The following is a 19,243-nucleotide window of genomic DNA, read 5'->3' as shown; positions in this document are numbered from 1 at the left end:
ATTGCAACAAATCACTTAAAATGTATCCTACCTGGCTTCTGATAGGTGATGTTCCAATGATCACATCTTTCTGTCCTTATGCAAAATCTCTAACAGGAGAATCCAAAAATGAGAGCATGGAAATTTAAAACAAAAAGAAAACAACAAAGGATGTTGTCAACAGCTCTCAGAGAATAAGTTTAGGTCTGTCCTTCTGACTGCAAGGGCGATGACCATGTAGATGACTAGGAGTGTTGACTGAATGTTAATCATTAACAAGGCACCAGGAAATATAACAGCAACATGCGTCTTGCCCACAGCCAGTGCTGTATTCAACAGTAAAGCTGTGCACACGAAAAGGAGCTGCAGCCCACATGCATATGCTAGATGCACCAGTGTATAATGACTCCATTAAATTCCAGTCAGTGTCACTAATCATTTTGAAAAGTAAAACACACAGTTAATACTTTGACAGCATGCATCCCTTTTCCAGTATCAGCCTCTGGCTTTGATAGGTCTGATGGTTTAGTGATATTGGTGACAGTAACTGACCTTTAATTATATTTATTTATTGTGCTTCAGTGTGTGCCTTATTAACCAAGTATTACTGAGGTCTTACTGACCCTGCAGTGTGGCTGCTGCTTGGGGCGGCTCACAGCAGCAGTTTTCAGCCTGACTCTTCCGACCACAAGAGGGTGCAATTGCAAAAGGAATAGCCCCTCCAGCAAACCATAAACAGCAGTCCAGCCTTGTGTAGAATGAGTGACAATCCCCCAAATACATCTCATGAACCACAGCCTAAACCTATATAACGAAAGGCATTTGAAAGCTGCAACAATGTGAATTAGGAAGTGATGAACAAATGTAGTTGATAAGTATACTTTATTTGATATAAACAACAGGGCAGCTGCAATGCAATGTTGTGATTTTGGGAAATGAAATATAATAAAGAACTTAACCCATTGATTTCGTTGGGGCATTCAAAAAAAAGTGTCCTGTGTGGGAACTCCGCCTGGCTGACACACCAGTGAAACTCAAGCGAGCATTTCTCAGTCACACAGGGATCCGCCCATTATGAGTCGCCATTGGTTGCAAAGCAACTCTTTAGGGCCCTCCCCGTAATCTGATTGGAGAGAAACCCCTGCAATCAGGAAATAAACACGAAAAATGATTAGAAAAGTTATGAAGCTTTGCCTAATCGGATCATGGTCCATACACGTTGCTGCGTAGTTTTTTAGGAGACCTTCATGCGGACTGTACTTGTGGAGAAGCGGGCGAGAGTGCATGGCACGACGCGGGCGGAGGGCGCACTGAGCAACAAGGAGCACGGCTTCAGTGTTTTGCCGTAACCACAAGCTATCAGGTTCGGGGGAGCCAGGTATGTTTTTCCGTTTCCAAGGACTGGCTTGCTGATGTCACCTCGGAGGAGGGCAGGACGGGAGGACAGGTGCGCACGGTAAAGTTGTCTTTCCAGAGCGCTTGAAGGAAGCTCTGCCATTGGACGTGAATTTACGCAACAGTTGATTTTTTTTTTCCTTTTGGGAATCAAGTGTGTGATTTGGATTGTTCCAGTATTTCTCTAAGATTCCCAGCCCTCCGACAGTGTTACCGTTTTTTTTCTGGCATGTCTTAGTTGGAATAATTCGCGCTTTCGAAGTGACATTCTTTATGGTGCGCACACACTGCGGCTCGCAAGATTTGGTCAGTTTTGTATGAGGGTTTTTTTTTTTTTTTTTTTATTGTGTGAAGTACTCTAGGCTGTAGCCGATGTGAATAGCGGACGGGCGCCAGATTGAGACGCCCCAGCATCTGAACCAGCATTCTCTCCTTGTATGCGACATTGACGCATCCCGGTCGCAGACAGGTGATGCCTGACGGGCTTCGCGTCAAGACAGCGAGTTTCTTCTGAGAGGGGCTGCCTTCCACAGGATGGAATACCACGCGAGGAGGCACATCGCTTCACATTAACTTCCATAATCTGAAATGAATTTTTCCGTGCGTCACTGCGTCTTAGGATAAGCGGGTCTTGCGTTTAAGGGCAACATCGTTCTTGGACTTCTTTTCCAGGTTTACAAGAGACGGCAACAATGTCCAAGACACTGAAGAAGAAGAAGCACTGGTCTACCAAAGTACAGGAGTGTACCGTGTCGTGGGGGGGTGCTGGGGAGCTGGGCTCCGTGGTGGAGGTGCGAGGCGGCGCTGAGCTGGGAGAGTTCCCCTACCTTGGCCAGGTAGTTTCGGAGGCGATGGTTTGTCACGTCGGGAGGTTTCCCTGCACCGGGGACGTGCTGCTGGAGGTGAACGGCACTCCCGTCAGCGGGCTCACCAACCGGGACACACTCGCTGTCATCCGCCACTTTCGGGAACCCATCCGTCTGAAGACTGTGAAACCAGGTGTGTGACTTCATTTCACCCCACCACACAAACACACCCACCCACCCATATTTTACTCTGCCCCATACATGCACTTTACCCCACCATCCCCAATCCTATCTCAGCACACACACATACACACACACATGCACACAGCCTCACACACACACACACACACACACACACACACACACACACACACTCTCAGCTGTTGTGACTTGCACCTATACTCCAGTATACATGATCCAGTGCCTCAACAACGGCTATTACAGCAGAGTAACACCATGAGGAGCTTAGCTCATTGAGACCTGTGTGACTAACATAGGATAAATAAATGAGTGGGTCTTGGGAAAAGGCTGCAGAATCACAGCTGAGCCCCTATTTGCCTCTGGGGAAGTGTGTTCAAGGATCAGGTTAGTGTGTGTGTTTGTGTGTGCATATTCATGTATGTTTATGAGCAAGGCTACAGGCCAGGATTAGTGATATTCAGCAGGCGGTTTAATGGGGGCTGCTTAAGTGTTATCTGACTGCTGTGTATGTGTATGCGTGTGTGTGTGCGAGTATCTCGGTGTGGTGCCTCCATCAGTCTGCCTGTCTCCCATGCACTCATGTAGAAACATAACATTATCCACGGCGCTGCTTTTGCTGCAATACAGTTCTCCCAAACAGCAAAACGCGTGTGTGTGATTATGTGCAGATCTGTGCACTACAGCAGAAGCCTTGAAGTTTCTTTAAGCTTGCAGCCCTATGAACTCTGTAATCTTCTTTGCATCGATGCACAGGTGTCGTCTGTCTTGTTCTGTGCTTGTGTAATACCCTCCAAAACACACACACACACACACACACACACACACACACACACACACACAATCACACAGGCACACACACTACTTCCATGTCTTTGTAAGGGCTTTAAGCCATGCTAAAAGCTTATTTATGGGGTTTCTGTCTCTTTTCTATGACTTCCTAGTAATGCACATGTGCTGCTTTATGGCTTGTAGACCGGCTTCATGACAATGCAGGGAAAGTGTGTAAAATGTGTCACCATTATCTGACATTCAAACTCCTGCAGGACAGAAGGGGTGTGTCTGTTTGAGTGGATGGATAGATTTGATAGAGGCAGTGCAGATTTTGGCGCTTTACAAACACTAAGCAGGGATTTGTTAATGGGCGCCCCACCCACCTGCCAGTGTAGGGCTGCCTGCAGCCTTGAGGTGAGTCCAAGTCTAATTCAATCACTTAGGTCTATATCTTTAAATCCCATAGATGCTGCGTTAGCGTGGCAACAGGGGTTGACACCTCAGCTCTCAGGAGGCATTTCTCTGCAGGTTCTTGTGGAACGCGTCTTCTCCTGTTTACTACTTGAACATACATGGAGTAGCAGTTTGTGTTGTGTGAAGTCTTGCAGGATTATTGCAGCATCATACAAACTGTATTATATATACGCCACGGTGCTGGCTACTGGCAAGGACCTCACACAGTACATTTCAGCTTATATGTGGCATTGATGCATTGCAAGGCTCTACAAAATTGACTGCACATGGGTAAATAAAATTTAAAATACAACCCAGGTAATAAAATATACGACATATACGGAGTCAAAAGACTAAAATTAAATTTCCCATTCCAGTAAATTAAAACAAAACATGCACAATGCCCTTACTTAACACAGTCCACTAAATTGTAGATGTCTTTGAGCATTGTATGAAAATGAACTGCATAAACCATACAGACTGAAACAAGGGGCTAGAGAATCAATACAGTATGAAAAAATGATATTGCCATACTCAGGTGCATTGATTTTTTTTATTTATTTTTTTTTTTTTCTGCACAGCTCAAAGCTGTCATAGGTAGTTTCTGCTTAATATAGCTGAGCTAAAGTTGTCCTTCCCTGTGCTGGTCCAGCTTCTTGGTATTATAATTTGCCTCAGATATTCAGTCGCACTCAACAACATTGCTCTGTTGGCCTGTAGAAAGAGATAAGAGAGGGAATTATTTCAGTCACCAAAGCTTATTCCATGTGTATTTTTTTTTTTTTTTTTTACCTTGTGCTGGGACTATATGATGCTATTCCACTTGTGTGATCAGTGATGCTAAACCTGAACTTAGACCCTATGGAAGCTGTGAGCTATAGGCTATCCTGCTTCCCTTGGGGCCTCACTGTCTGTTGATATCTCTGTCCCTCTTCTCATGATTAATTCATGCGTCATCCATCATTGATGGTTCTTTCATGCCAAGTTGAGGTGGCTGATGGGGCGGGGGGATCAGATGTTATAGTCAACTGGTGTGGATGTAAACGTCCTTTCTCTTGAGGGAACAGCGCCGGGGAAAGAATAGTGCTAGGACTAAGTTGAGTTAATGCGTAATATTTGACTTTCTGTGGCAAATGTCAAAGGGCTGAGGTTTGGGTGTCTTCTCGTTAAAGCACTCGCCATAACTTACTGTTATTATAGACCTGTCACTGCACAGTGTTGCTTGTGTGCCTCCTGTTTGCACAACACAGCAGAAAAGTTATATCACTGTGCAAGGAAAGCATTTACATTATTTCAGTGTTGTTCCCCGCTGAAACTTGTCTTTCTCTCCCTCCCCGCTGCCCACCTCTTTTTTTCCTCCTTTATCTTTTCCTCTCGCTCGATTATGCCTTCTCATCACTTTCCACCATTCCTCCTCGTCTCTGGTGTTTTCTCTCCCTCACAATATTGCTTTGCACTTGACTCTCATTCTCACATTCCCCATGGCTTGTTTCCTCCTCTTCCCCCCCCTCCTTTTCGCTTCACTTCACTTCCCTTCCTGGCACACTTCATCTTTGCTCTTTATTTCACTTTGGTAGTACACTGCATTATCAGTAATAAATTTTTTTTAAATAAACAAATTAAGTGCAAACAGTTCTGCCTACATTCCCAGGAAGGAGGGCGCCCATCCTCTTAACTGCATTGCTGTGCTGTGAGAATTACACGTGTGACTTCCAGCCGAGTTAAATATGATTTTGCGGCTTCTCTGCAGCTAAGATTACTGGGCCGCTCTCCTGTATGGCCACAACAGAAAACAGAGGTTTGTGTGGAGTGCCCCAGACCAGGCCTTGTGCTCAGTGTGCTGCACCCACAGTGAGAGAGGATCTGGGCAATAGGCAGTAACCTTGAGGGAGAGGATAGAGTGAAAATACACAGTGACAGCAGATACCTATTGCAGCTTAGAGACTTTTGAGTGGGCGGCTCATTGATTAATGCTGTAAACAGACTTTGGTTGGCCCTGCTTTTGCCTCACTGGGCTTTGTGGAGAGTCGATTTAGCACTCTGGGGCACGGACACATATATGTGCTGTTCACAATTTTTACTTGTCTGAATAACCTTTTTAGTATAGACAGTATAGGGTATAGGGTTTTAAAAGAAAGCTTTCTTATTCTCCTTATCTGCGTCAACGCAAAATTCTTTCATTGTTGAAATCCATGAAGTGCAATCTTATTCCCTTTCTCCAAGGTCTTGTTTAGTGTTTTGTTTTGTTTAGTGAGTGTACAGGCTAAGGAATTAGCAAGAGATCAGCAAAGCTAAAGTAAAAATCATTAAGACTAACTCAGGCAGACAAATGTACTGTAACCGTGGACAATACGAGACACAGCGGCATCTTGATTGTATCTCCGCTGGGTACATTAATGCATCAGTGTATTGGGTCCATTCATTACTAAATGGAACATAATACTCCATCATTTATATGAATGTTTATCGGTGTCAGTCATCCTGCGAAATTGGGTATAATAAAAAAAGCAAAGTAACTATCCCAAGATGCTAAAATCTAGTGCAGAGCAGTTCTAAATTCGGTGCTCCTTAATAACAAAGTAGATCTGTTTTCCTCAGTTCAAAGGTGAACTGTTTCTTTTTTATTTTCAGAATTTATATATTTTTTTTTTATAAGAGATGAATGTGGCGCTTTCAAGGCTCTTGGGGATCCTCAGGATTGCTGAGGGTGCTGAAGTTATTTAGAGTGTATCGCAGCAACCCAGCACACTGTCACTTTCCCAATTCAGTGACAAATGGACTGCAAAATGTGTAATTTCATACAATCATACCTGACTTAATACTGAGGCAGAGGCAATACAAGTGAGTTGCCTTCAGTGTTGTATTTACCATTTTCATTATAGAGAGAGAGCTATGGATAACTTAAGTACTTTAATTTAGGTTTCTCCACATGGGAGTGGTATCCTTGTAGGCACACTAACAAAATAAATGATCTGCAAGGGTTTTTCATTTGGTGCTCTAACAGATCTAAGAGACTTTTTTTTTTTTTCAATGTGGTGAATCCTTTTTTGCAAAAGAGCTGTTCCTGAAGATGAAATGTGCCATAAGAATTCCTGCTAAGAATAAATTTTAATAATTGAGTGGGAGATAATTGCAAAGGGTTCTAAACCTCCTACAGGGACAAACTTGAAGGAAGGATCCACCCTCTTACACCGCTAAAATGTTTTAGGGTGGGCTTTTTTTTCCCGTCATGAATCCACAATCATTAGTATTTTGCTCATTTTTATTTAGAGCAGAATTAACCCAGACCTGCACTAAATAGGCAAGCCCAGTTTATTTTCTTTTTTTCTGTTCACTGGTGGTGTGATATTAAGGGTAACACTTCACACTTTTGGCATCACCAGCCCAGCAGAGCTGTAAGCACATTGTCTGTGCTAATGTGGTTCCCCCACCGAGCAGTCAGGGCTTCTATGACTAAGCTGCTCTAAACCAGCTGAGAGGAGCTGTCAGGCTCTTTCTGCTGCTGCGGCTGTTCCCCTGACTAAATGTAACTTCCGCGCTAATGACTACCTGTCTCACCGCTGCTTCTGCTTTGCTTCTTATAGCCCAAGCCTGTCCCAACATTTTCCTTCTGAAGAAGCTGAGGTACTTCATAGGAAAGCGGGTGTTCCCCATGTAACATCCTGAAGCTTTGCAACCAACCACTGCAGAAAACCAAAGCTGCAATGAAAGCTTTATTGCTGTCGGGGTTCCAAGTTCATAAAATGAATGCGGTGGTTCGCCATTAAATCGTGAAGTGCTATCATACTAACGGCATTAGTGTCACATCTCTGTCTCTCTCTCTCTCCTTCGCACTAAACATGTTTTCCCATACCTACCATAGTACTCGAGAAAATCTAATAAAACTGGTTTCACTGTTTCTTTTGTAAGCGCTTCTGCTCATACAAAAGTGTTCAAGGAAGTCAACCTTGTGCAATTAGTTATGTTGAGCTGTCAGACTGTGTGTATATGTGTGTGTGTGTGTGTGCAGTGTGTGTCAAGGTTTGGCATTCTCTGCCTATGCACAGCTAGATATGCTTGGTCTCAGAGTCACAGCCCTATAATAGGCTCACTTGGAGTGCACAGAAGACCACAAAGTCCTCAAACATCGCTGAATTGCAGAGAGAGGACTTCATTCAATATGAGATTTTTAATGAGAAACCATTTCAGCCGCTGTTACAGCGAACAATCCTATGTTCCAGTATAATCTTGAACTACATTTCTCCTCTCAAAATGGAGGCTTAGAGGCTACTCAGCATTCCAAGTGCAAAAAAAAAAAAAAGAGCTCCACTGGCATCCTTATCTCCTCCTCGCTCTCCCTGCTGCATCCCACTCTGCATGCGTATGCCTGTGTGTGTGCGTGTATATGGGTATTGTGGCGGTACACCTGATGTGACATCCACCCATCATCCCTTCCCCTCCCAGCTGCTCTCCAGGCTCATTCCCTAAACCTGTCACACTTCTCCGCCCTCCATCCCTCCGTCCTGCCAGCCCGTCAGCAGGGAGGGAGCCATCGTGTGCGCCGGATGGGCGTACTGAGGCCCCAGACGGCAGCAGCTGCCGTGAATACCAAAAGCGCGCCTCTTTCTCTCTTTCTCATCCTTCCATCACGCTCTGGCACAGCCCTCTCCTCCTGCAGCTCGCCGCCTCACACTTTTCTAGTGCTCTCCCTCTCTTCAGCGCTCACTCCTCCCATCTTGCGTTTCTCTGCTCCTGCTCCTTCAAAGTCCAGGGGAGTGAGTCCAACTCGCAAGAGAGAAATGAGTGATGGCCACCTTGCTCTCCTTTGGCCTTCCGCTTCATGTTCCCTTACTCATTTTAGGATTCCTGCATCATTTATATGTCACCGAGTGTTTTGCAACTACCTGCAAATGGCAGAGCATGTCAGGAATTTCCTCCAGATGTGGAGTGACAAGTGCACCCCGCTGCTCGTTGTTTATCCTCCTCTTTGTTCTGCCTTGCTTAATGCTGTCAGGTTCACAGAGCCGCATTGCAGTAATGAATAGGCCAGCAACAAAGATAGCTTTTTTCATATGAGCCATGCCTTTTACTGGCAGGCTTCCTTAGGAAAAAAAAAAAAAAAAAAAAAAAAAAGAGGCACCATGACTTGGCAGGCATGTTTAAAGGCAGCGGAGATGAGTGTGTGCTGATTCACTGAGACGGCCCCTTTCTACTGACTGAGTGGTCGTGCTGCGATGTCAGCAGAAGCCACGTCTCCAGGTCACTGCTGTTGGTGCAGGGTGCTGTGTAGAGGTGTGCGCACACACACAGCCTTCCTCAGAGACCCACGCCCTCCTTTCCTCGTCTTGACTCCTAATTGGTCTCTCTCCAGCAGTGAGCCATCCTTGCAGCTGTTTATCCCTTTCAAGATAAGATGAGGTCAGGCTCTAAATAGTGCATATAAATAACAGAGGGCCAGAGCCTGGCACATCCTCTATCATGAGGAACAATAGCCTCCACTGCTAAGCTATGTGAGCCGAAGGCAGAGTCAATGGCCTGGCAATGGCAGTTAACCCATGTTAACCTTAGTCAAGCTAAACTAAATCAGTCGGTGTGACTCAGATTGTGATTGTTCTGGCAAAGCAGACCGGCGAAGGAGAGCAGAGATAGCCGCTCGAGCAGTTGCTTCTCTCTTGTCATCCATCGACACTATCATTGCTTGCTGGACTGAGCACTGCCACTGACTCCCTGATAAGGAGTGTTTATACCCCCTGCCTGAGAGGCTGAGACAAACAGCAGGAGGCGCCTGAGGTAGAGTGGGCCGCCATCCCACCGCAAGCGCATGTGAAGACAATGTGCTTTTAGCAGCATGGCGGCGGCGCCTGAAGATTCGAGATCAAGATTCAGGATTAACCTGACTTAGATGTGTGTCGGGACAGATTGGCCACAGGTAGATTAGCTGAGAAACTGTCCCCTGTTGTGTCGCTGTGAGCGGCAGCGAGACACAGCGGACAAGAGCTCGGATACAGCTGCTTTTCAGAGGGAAAACAGATTGATTGATGTCCGAGTGGGCGGGTGGGAGAGAAGATGAAAATGGTCTGTTGTGAAGAAGCACACAGGTGCAGATATGGATAGAGGGATACAGGGAACAGATTATCTGATAGCTTGCGGCTGAGCTGATTGAATTGAGCCTTCTCCAGATGCACAGTTACTACCCTCTGCAGAGAAACTATTTGGTGGCTCGGTTTCTGGCTTGGCCAGCATGAAGCATCCCCTGGTGCTGCAGAGGCAATAACGGGAACGAAGAGAAGTGGCAGCTGGCACATCACTGGCTTTTTCCTGAGAATGATTCTCTATTGAGAGAGGTATTTGAGAGAGAGAGAGAGGGAGAGAGAAATGGAATAATGAACATAAGGTTTGGAAAGAAGAATTGGGGTCATGGGGAGGGTGCAGACTATTGAAGGGAGAGGAGAGAGCAGAAAGGGAAAAGGACAGGACAATGAGAAGTAGGCAGGATTGAAGTTGAAATGAGAAAGCAATAATCAGCCATACTGCCATTAGTCATTACAATAGTATTGACGCACTGATGTAACTGTCTCAAATGATTCTGCCTAGAGTTGAAATAAACCAACATGTATTATTCCTGACATACCACTTAGACCTGTGGCTGGACAAGAACAGTCGGCTCTTTCTGTCTTCATGTGTGCAAATAACCTGCTCGGAGTCCTCTGTGTGAGCTGCCAGTGTGTGTGTATGTGTGAGTGTGTGTGTGGTCTACACTTGCGGTGGCCCTTTAGGCAGAATACAGGCACAGAGTTGAGCCCGGTGCTTCTCGTTTCAGGCTGTATCCACTGATATTCCCACCTCTGTTTTCCAGGACATCGCAGGCCCGGGCGGGGCAATAATTCAACATTATTGTTTATCATCCATAAGTCACATTTATGATGACTATTATGTATTTATTACGCTATAGCTAGCTACCATGTCACGAATGATTGTTTATCAAAAGTGCCGTGTGTAAATATGTTATGAAAGCACCAATAGTCATACCTGTTGTGTTTCAGTTTGTCTGCATTGCTCAGCCCTAATCGATATAAAAAGCGTTCCCTCTGGCTATTGTGGTATTTATCTCAGCTCTGTTGTGGACATGGGCCTGGGAGGCTCTGGCGTGCTCTTTGATCCATTCTTTCCTCATATCTCGGGCTTTATTTTGTGGGGTAGAGATAGGGCTGTGGCTGATTGCCTGCCCTTGTATGTGTGCTCCTGTGCATATCTCTGTTCCTCCAGTCTAGATCTTTATTTACTCTATGGGTAATAAAGCAGCGGAGAACACTCAATCTCAGAGTTCAATCTCTGGGCTGGCTGTGGCACTCCACTCTTTGGCCCTGTGCCCATGCTGATGGGCCTTCGTCAATACTCATTCTGCCAACACAGCCAACTCAGCTGTTTAGTCTTGCCACTCCACCTCAAAGGATCGATTTTTGGGGGCCAGACTTGATAGTACCCATGGCGGCAGCTCATATCAAACAAATATAAAACCCAGCAGCATCCCAACACACCGTCACAGTAACCACCCACTCAGCCAGCTGCTGCTGTGGCCCCCTCTGCTCTCAAAGCTGCATCACTCAGTGTGTTTTGCCTAAATCTCGAATGGGAACACTGAGAGGATTGTGTGTGTTTTATGATTGAGCGCGGATGCTTGCTTTGTTGTTTCTTCTTGCCTTTTTGTTTTTTTTCTCTGCTTGCTTTGTCCACATGCAGAAAAAAGCAGAAGTCCTATCACGATGCACAATATCACGCTCAGTGCCGGCTGATATTAGCATTAATCTGTAGGATCCATTTTTAGGTGAAGTTATGCATGCAGGTTATTGTTGTTTGGACATGCACAGCCAAACCTGGGAAAAATCATCCTGAAACAAAATGGCTGCATATAGATTGAAAATAAATCTTTTTTTTCCGGGTCACCCGAGTTGATCTGAAGATGTAACCGCCCCTAACGTGGGAGACGGGGCGTAGTCATTTTCTCAGGCCGTTTATCGATGCATCACGTGCACCTCTTCCTCCCACCTTGGAGAGATGCTGTGCTCCGTGGAGATGAGGTTCTCTGCGTGTCCTCATTAGAATTCATGGATGTCAGGATCTCTGCCCGGCCAATTTGGTTCGCTTTGCTCATTAGCTTCTCTAACAGGTTATTGATCGGGCCCAATCTCATCCTCGGTACGTCAGCCACAGCATCCGGTGCTGCTGCAGGCACCCGAGGCCCCGACATCCACGAGGAGGAGAGGACACCAGGAGGACGACTTCCTATTAGCGCACACACACACACGCACATACACACAGATAGATACACGAACAGAACAGATCCTCACACACACATGCAAACCACAAAAAAAAAACAACATCTAGAAAATGAGGCCGCCCCTGTAAAATGATGAATTTAGTATTGAATGGTAATGCGAGTTCTGCCCCTTTTTCATGTTGTTTTTGCCTGTGCAGAGGGCAGACTCTGCCGCCGGTGAGCCCAGACTGACCAATGACAGCATCTGTTATGACAGCCTGTCCCCTCTGCTTTGTGTTCGCGATCGGCGTTTGCTATTTTCCCGTTTTCTAATAAGCCAGGCCCAGGCGATGAATTGCAGATTGTTTTCGCTGCTGAAAGGCGCAGAGATCTTACATAATCTACATTAATCTGCCATGGTTATGTGCTTGTGTGTGTGTGTGTGTGTGTATGTGTGGTATGGCTTGTTTGTCTGTTAAAGGACTCACGCGCCCACACACACACGCACACACACACACACACACACACACACACACACACACACACGCACACACAAAATGACAAACAGACCCCCCCGGGCCTTGGCAGCAGCAATCTCCTCTCCAGCTCTGAGGACATGAAGCAAATTGACTTGAGAGTTCACACACACTTTTACTCACCGTTCCAAGTAAGCTCAAGGACGCACCTCTCTGCGATATTGACCCTGCGGCGGCGTGACTATCGGAGCATCCATTAACAGCAATTATTCAACTCTGATCATACAATGGCCGGACCGATTATTGATTTGGCTGTTTGTTGTCATTGATGAACTCCGTCACTGCGCTGATACCATGAAGAAATCAAACTCACCACTGTTGCTTTTTCTGTGCATGGAGAGTTGCTTCTCTCTTTCTCCTGGTCTCTGAGGTGAAATATCCTCAGTTGACCCCGGGGTGACGGCCAGGTTGTGCCCTGTCTATTTAGGGCAGCACTTATTATGCTGCCCATCACCCTTTTGACCCCAGTGCTCATCTCCAAACTCCAAACTGTGTGTGTGTGTGTGTGTGTGTGTGTGTGGAGGAGAAAGCTCTGCAACTGTTTCCCAAAGTCAATTTGTATTTGTTGTCCTCGCGCTCACCTTTTGCAGCACGCTGTTTTCCACCATGTTTTCCAGCATAGGATGTTGTTTGCTGAACAAAGACTGTTGCTGGGTATGGGCTCTGTCAGCAGCTATCTGTCACATACTTTTTTTTTTCCAGGACTCATTCCAACAACAGCTTCAAAAAGAATGATATTTTCAGTGCTGTGGCTTTTTGGATCACCTAAAAGTTGTAAAAAAAAATATGTTACTCCAGCAGAATGAGTTGTTTTTACTGCATAGCTATAAATAATCAGAAATGTAAAGCCATCCGACTGAATGATGATTAGCCACCAGTAATGATGACAAGGTAGAATACATTGCTTTACTTCAGTACCTGTTTATGATTCACTCCAGAACTGTTTGGGTATCGGTCATGCACATTATAGAGGGATGAATGTTTATCATGGAATGTCAGTCATGTGTGGAATGCAGATATTTTGAGTTTGTCGGGCACGGCGTGTGCTGCGAAGAGGTTCCACCAGTGTATTGTTGCGAACAGGTGTTTTTTCTGGCAGGCGTTTCACATTGTTTCCATCTTGCCCCTCCCAGTTGTGAGGCCGGGGCGATAGACTCCACTTGAGCAGAATTACAAGGTCTGCCCTTGCTCTTGTCAAGGCTTACATCTCAACGCATTTAGCCGAGAATGAGTAGAAGCAGCTTATATTCCTAGATTGCTGTCATGTGGAGTTCAGGGATCAGCACCAAAGGTGTCAGATATAAAGAGCGTCTTCACAAAGTGGCTAATATCTTTGTTTTAATATTCTCTCTCTACAACTGCTTGTAAGTGTGTGTGCGTGTGTGTGTGTGTGTGTGTGTGTGTGTGCAGTTATCCTTTTGTGCTGGGATCTGTCAAGATTGCATCGGGCATCATTCAAGGCCCGTCATTCGGATGCCAGTCATCCATCATGTCCCCAGCACTTCTGCTGTAAATGAAAAGTGGTTTGAAGGTGGCATGGCCTTGAGGTCTCTTAACCCATTACAATTCCAGTCAAGCTATCACACTGAAACATCCTCTCAGAAAATCACTTTGAAGTGATGGTGTACTCACAGCATGTACTGACTCTCTGACTCCGCAGGCTGCATTCACAGATGAGGTGAGCACTGAGTTATTAGAGGAATGCTGTCTAGCAGGTGTCATTGTGATGTAGATGTACAACCTGTTTTCTCCTACTACATTGTAGAGACGTCTTAACTCGTCTTGAATGAAACTGATGTAAATAGAGCTTTTAGACTGAAACCAGTGGGTTTTTTTTTTAACTTCACAGGCTAACAATTGAATTGGTTGATGAGTCCTAATCTCTCATAAACGTACTCCCACCCCTTAATTCCACTCTCCCTCCCATTTATTGATATTCAACTACCAAGCAAAGCAGCGGGCCTTGGCTGAGCACACAGTGAAAAAATTGAGCAAAAGATTTGGCTTCAATCTGTTGACTTTAAAGGTCTAAAATTTGGCTTTGGAAAAAGGGAGTCGCCTGGAGCAAATGCTGTGGTCCGGGCAGGGCCGGCGGCCAGGCCCGTCTTACTTTCATGATATCAGGCTTTCTTTTGGCCGGTCCAGGGCTGAGCAGAGCTATTATGGGATGGGATGGATGCTGTCTGTGTGCCCAGCCTGCCTAAGAGCTTGAGTGTCAAGGGGCTCCTTAGGACTGGCAGAGGAGCACGGCTCTCTCACTGGTTCAACACTTCTGCTGACAGGCACCACAGCTAGGCTGAGGGGACAAGTAAACACATACTGACGCAGACAGGGGCGCTCAGTGCAATGCAGTGCTGTGCAGTTACACGCCAGCAGAGTCACAAAATGATAGATAAAGTTGAGATCCTTCTTGACAGCCACCCACCCTTGCCTTGACCTGCATGACCCCCCAGAAGCAGCTTATCGTGAGATGACTCCAGACTGGACATACGGGTGCGAGAGGGAATAGATCCTCTTGTCATGCAGCACGGACACTTTCCCAGTCTCAGGGCTGCCATCACAACCTGCCTTTGCATGCGAGTTGTATGCGCTATGCAAATGTGTGGGCTCCTGTACTTGCTTTGCAAATTTTACCGAATTGAAAATTTTACCACACAATTACTTCACACCATCAGGCAGTTTTTTTTTTGTCTAAAGTTTAAAGTTGTTTTTTAAATATGTAAATGATTTGTACATCAGATGCCATGATACTGTAATAGGATAATGACATTCACGCCATCCTGTTTCCGTGTCAGCCTGGAGTATTTCACCCACACAGTCCAACCATAACCCTTTACATAACCTTTAAAAAGAAAAACAACAGGATAAACAAAAATAATCTTGTTCATTCATAACACATCTGAAATAAAACACACTCCAGCTTGTTGAAAGCAAGCATCAGTACACACTGTGCAATTAAGCCAATGACAGGCTTATGGATGGAACAGTTACTAATTAACTACAAACCATGATAAAATATCCCCGGTTTCAGAGTTTGATTATCACGATGGCTGTCACAGTGTTTGTTGTGGCACATACTATCAACACAAACCTCCTTACATGCCACGTGCACAATGTGCATACCTCTCATGGCCAAGGCACTAATCATCTATAATAGATGTGACATGTGTAATCATCATCATGTCTTTTGTTGTCATCTCAATAGTAAGATGTGATTTTGTTGTGCAAACATTTTAAAAGACTTCCGTGTGTGATTTCTTCACATTTTCAGCACATTTGAACAATATTGCAATAAATACTGAAAACTGTGATAATAGACCTTTTTTCACAGCATGCGCTTTGACATGAAATAGCGGGGTAAACACAGGTGTTTACTAATGACTGGATAATTAAGGGTCTGTTGCATTACCACTGTGCTGCAGCCTCTGCTGCCACGCCTCTGGCTCTGCTCGGCCTCAATGAAACAGAACCTTAATTAATGTCATTGATAACACCTGTGTTTACCTGCGAGTCGTGTCAAAATAGCCCGCTGAGAAAAAGATCGGCTCTGGGTGACTGTCGTAATTGTGGCTTTGAATTTTCCTGTTGCCGTATCTCCACGCGGGAAACGCCTTGTGCTAATGCAGCGTTTGACACTGCTTTCCCTCAGCATCGCGCTCCCTCTCGCTCTCTCCTTGAACCCTTCGAGGCAGGGCCGAGCAACACCAGGGATCAGCCAGGCAGTCAATCACTGTCTCTCTCTCTCTCTCTCTCTCTCTCTCTCTCTCTCTCTCTCTTCTGTGACTCACACACCGCCTCCTGCTGCTCTCCCCTTGTTTGTGACTTTAAAGCTGCCGTGGTTTAACAAGCAGCTGACGACTTGCACGCCTCTGCCGTGACTCACACATCCTATGAATGGCCATGTGTGCACGAGGAGGATCACTTTGCGGCCAATGAATTAGACCACATTGACTAACCGGAATTACAAATCAGCGATGCTGTCACTTGGCCGGCCGTGGCAGATGATAATTTAGCCGGCTCCGCGGCTCTCGAACCTCGCCGAGTAACAAACACCCAAGCGACACAGCAGTTTTAATGATGCATGCAGATGAGAGGAGACAGCGGAGCGAGATTCAGGGGCCGCACGGGTCCCGGGTACCTGAGTTTCCCTCTTCCATCTCGCCCCCCCTTTGGGTTCTCTCAGCACTTTGTTCCAGCCGCCCACTTGTTTACTCTGATTTATTGTCCATTTTTATCTCCGTGCTTCAGCAAGCACCACCGCTACGATATGCAAATATATGACCAGCTTTGTCTCCGGCAAATAACAGCATGATCCCAAGTTTGCATGAATAACTGATGATCAGGAGTTGTAAACAAGGCTGAGAATACAACACAGCGGCCTTTGTTAGATTTCTATGTGGACGAGGCGAGCTGTGAAAGGGACAGAAAACGAGAGGTGCGAGTGGGGGTGGGGGTGGGGTTGTGGGGGGGGGTTGCGAGCTGAAATCCGGTGCTTACAGATAGCCTGTTTACTCACCGCTCTCAATACAGTCCTCAGGCCCTGATCGTGTTTGTCTTTGAACCAGAACCACATTTGGCTCCCGTCCCCTCCAGTTTTGCTGCTGAGCAGTTTGACAAATTAGTCCATACCGAAGCACAGTGGGCCAGAATCCACAGATCTGGACTCATAGGCATACATAGAGGCATGTGTGTACCCCTTATGATTCCCCAGAAGCCCACTGCTCCTCGGCTAACGATCCAGCCCCATGTCCCAGTCGCTTCTATTATTGGGACATGCTCCTATTCATCCATCATTGGCTGCTTGGTGATGCGGGGTGGCAGGGCGCATAAGTGGCCCCCGCACTTTCCTCTTCTTAGCCCTCTGTCAAAATCACCGCCACCCCCCCCGCGCCTTCCCTCCCCGTTTTCTCGCTCTCTTTTTATCTCCTCTGTCCTTCTGTTTTGCTCGCGTTCGTCTGTGCACAGCGTATGTGGGAGATCAGCAAAGGCAGAGGCTCTGTTCTGTTCCACTGAGTGGGCATACTGGTTGCTTCAAAGGAAAAAAGGGGGGGGGTCAGTAGATGGGAATGGGAACGATGCCCCTTATCATGCGATTCATGCCACGATCATCAAAAGATGTCACAGTCTGTGAATCCGCTGTGGCGACTGAAGTGTTGTTTGTGATGTGAAATCAACAATCAGGCCTGCTTGTTTGTCTCTGAGCAGCAAATAACAACACCGTCTCCCTGGAAATCAAGACATTCGTCGGCCTATAGAGACCGGCTGCAGGTAATACAGTATGCTAAGCATCAGTTTACCTCCTCAGTGTCTTATAAAACTCATCGGCTCCGCCCTTTTTGTCCCCAGAGGGAGTCTGGCCTATTAGCCACGTGAACTAGCCACACTCGTTTGTTGGTTTCGGGGGAGTTTCTGAGCGGTATTGTATTTCTCACCGGATCCTGTTTTTCCAGATTCAGTCATGTTGATGTTTCTCGTCGCATGTGAGCGCCTTTGCTGTTTTAGCAGATGTAAGATGGAGATAGATTGTCAGAGCCTGTGACTCAAACTTGTTTTTTTGACACTTTCAGTGGCCACAGTTTATTTCCTCTGTTCCTCACCTTGACAACCAAAGTGGCACGACAAAGTGCGAGGGATGAAAGTGTGGAGCCACAAAGCCTAGCTACCAGCCGATTAGGTGTCAATTACGCCGGCTGACATCCAAGCCCTGGGAATGGGAATGTAACCCATTCTCTGTCTCCCCTTTAAAGATTTAAAAAGGAATCCTAGCGCTGCATGGTTTAAGATGACACACGGGCTTATATCTTGTTTAACCCTAACCACCCGAGGACAGGTAGACGGAGCCTTCTCAGGCTGTCATCATGCTGCAGAGTGGGTGAGAAACTCCAGTGTAATGCTGCTGTTGTACTAAAGGGATTTGGTTCAGAATAAAGAGAATTGCTTTTTGAGCGTGCATGAATGTGTATGTGCGCACGTGTGTGTGTGTGTGTGTGTCCAAGGACAGTGGAGCAAGAGGGAGGCATTGCACTGAGGCCAATTAGCTTCTTCCTTGATCCCTGCTGGGTCTCTCTCAGGGAGCAAGGTCTTACTTCCTGTCTGGCAATGTAGCACTGCAGCTGGCTCCTACACATGAGCACACACACGCACACACACATGCACGCACTTCTGCAGTATGAAATAATATTCTCACACCACACAGAGCCCTAAAGCTCTGATTTTGTATCATTTTCTTTTTTCGATTTACTGTCAACCTTGCCAGTATAATTTAACATCAGTTTCTGCATCTGTGTCGTCTGCTTCGCATTCAATATTGTCTCTTGTTTCTGCTGTATTAAACCTGCAGCAAGGTGACTGACGCAGTCTATTTTGAGCCCGCCTTAGCAATCCAGTGGAGTAAAACGGCCTTTTAATGATACTTGAATAATATATTCTGTTTATAATAGCGCCGCAATAGCTGCACTCGGAGTATTATGAATTATTTGTCTCCACTGGAACACCATTCACAAAGCAAACTCGGAGAGAAACGGCTTCATGTGACACGGAGTAAAACGCTCGATACTAATAATAACATTTTTCCTAAGAAGTTTGTCTGTGTGCTGGGTGGGCCGCATTAGGGGTGAAAGCTCTTTAAGTGTGTGAGGAATTAATGCGTTTTGGCTGTAAGGGGAGCCCGAGGAACCTCCAGAATCAGAGGCAGAAAAGCAAAACACAATATGAGGAGGCGAGTAAAAGCAGAGGGAGGAGTGCGAGCGATGAAGGACCACGGGAGAAACGAGGGTGCAGGATTAGGAGGGGAAGAGGGCTTAGCTAAACTCCATGCCCCATCTGGGAGGAGATGAGCCTGGCAGTCTCTTAGCGATGGGAGGTCT

At 46.1% G+C, this 19,243-nt stretch overlaps 1 protein-coding gene across 5 annotated transcripts in view; it reads left to right on the top strand.

The window, feature by feature from the left end:
* The first annotated feature begins 958 nt into the window (after positions 1-958).
* The window catches only part of magi3a (membrane associated guanylate kinase, WW and PDZ domain containing 3a), a 118,327-nt gene continuing 100,042 nt past the window's right edge, over positions 959-19,243 (top strand). For all 5 annotated transcript variants that reach the window (XM_030055241.1, XM_030055240.1, XM_030055244.1 and 2 more), the window contains exon 1: positions 959-2,373. In XM_030055241.1, coding sequence (XP_029911101.1) covers positions 2,067-2,373 — 307 coding nt within the window. In that variant the 5' untranslated portion in view covers positions 959-2,066. The remainder of the gene's footprint in view (positions 2,374-19,243) is intronic.

The sequence above is a fragment of the Myripristis murdjan genome, chromosome 7, assembly GCF_902150065.1.
Source record: "Myripristis murdjan chromosome 7, fMyrMur1.1, whole genome shotgun sequence".
Classification (NCBI taxonomy): Eukaryota; Metazoa; Chordata; class Actinopteri; order Holocentriformes; family Holocentridae; genus Myripristis; species Myripristis murdjan.
The sequence above is the reverse complement of the archived record's forward strand: the minus strand, read 5'-3'. Positions and strand labels throughout refer to the sequence as shown.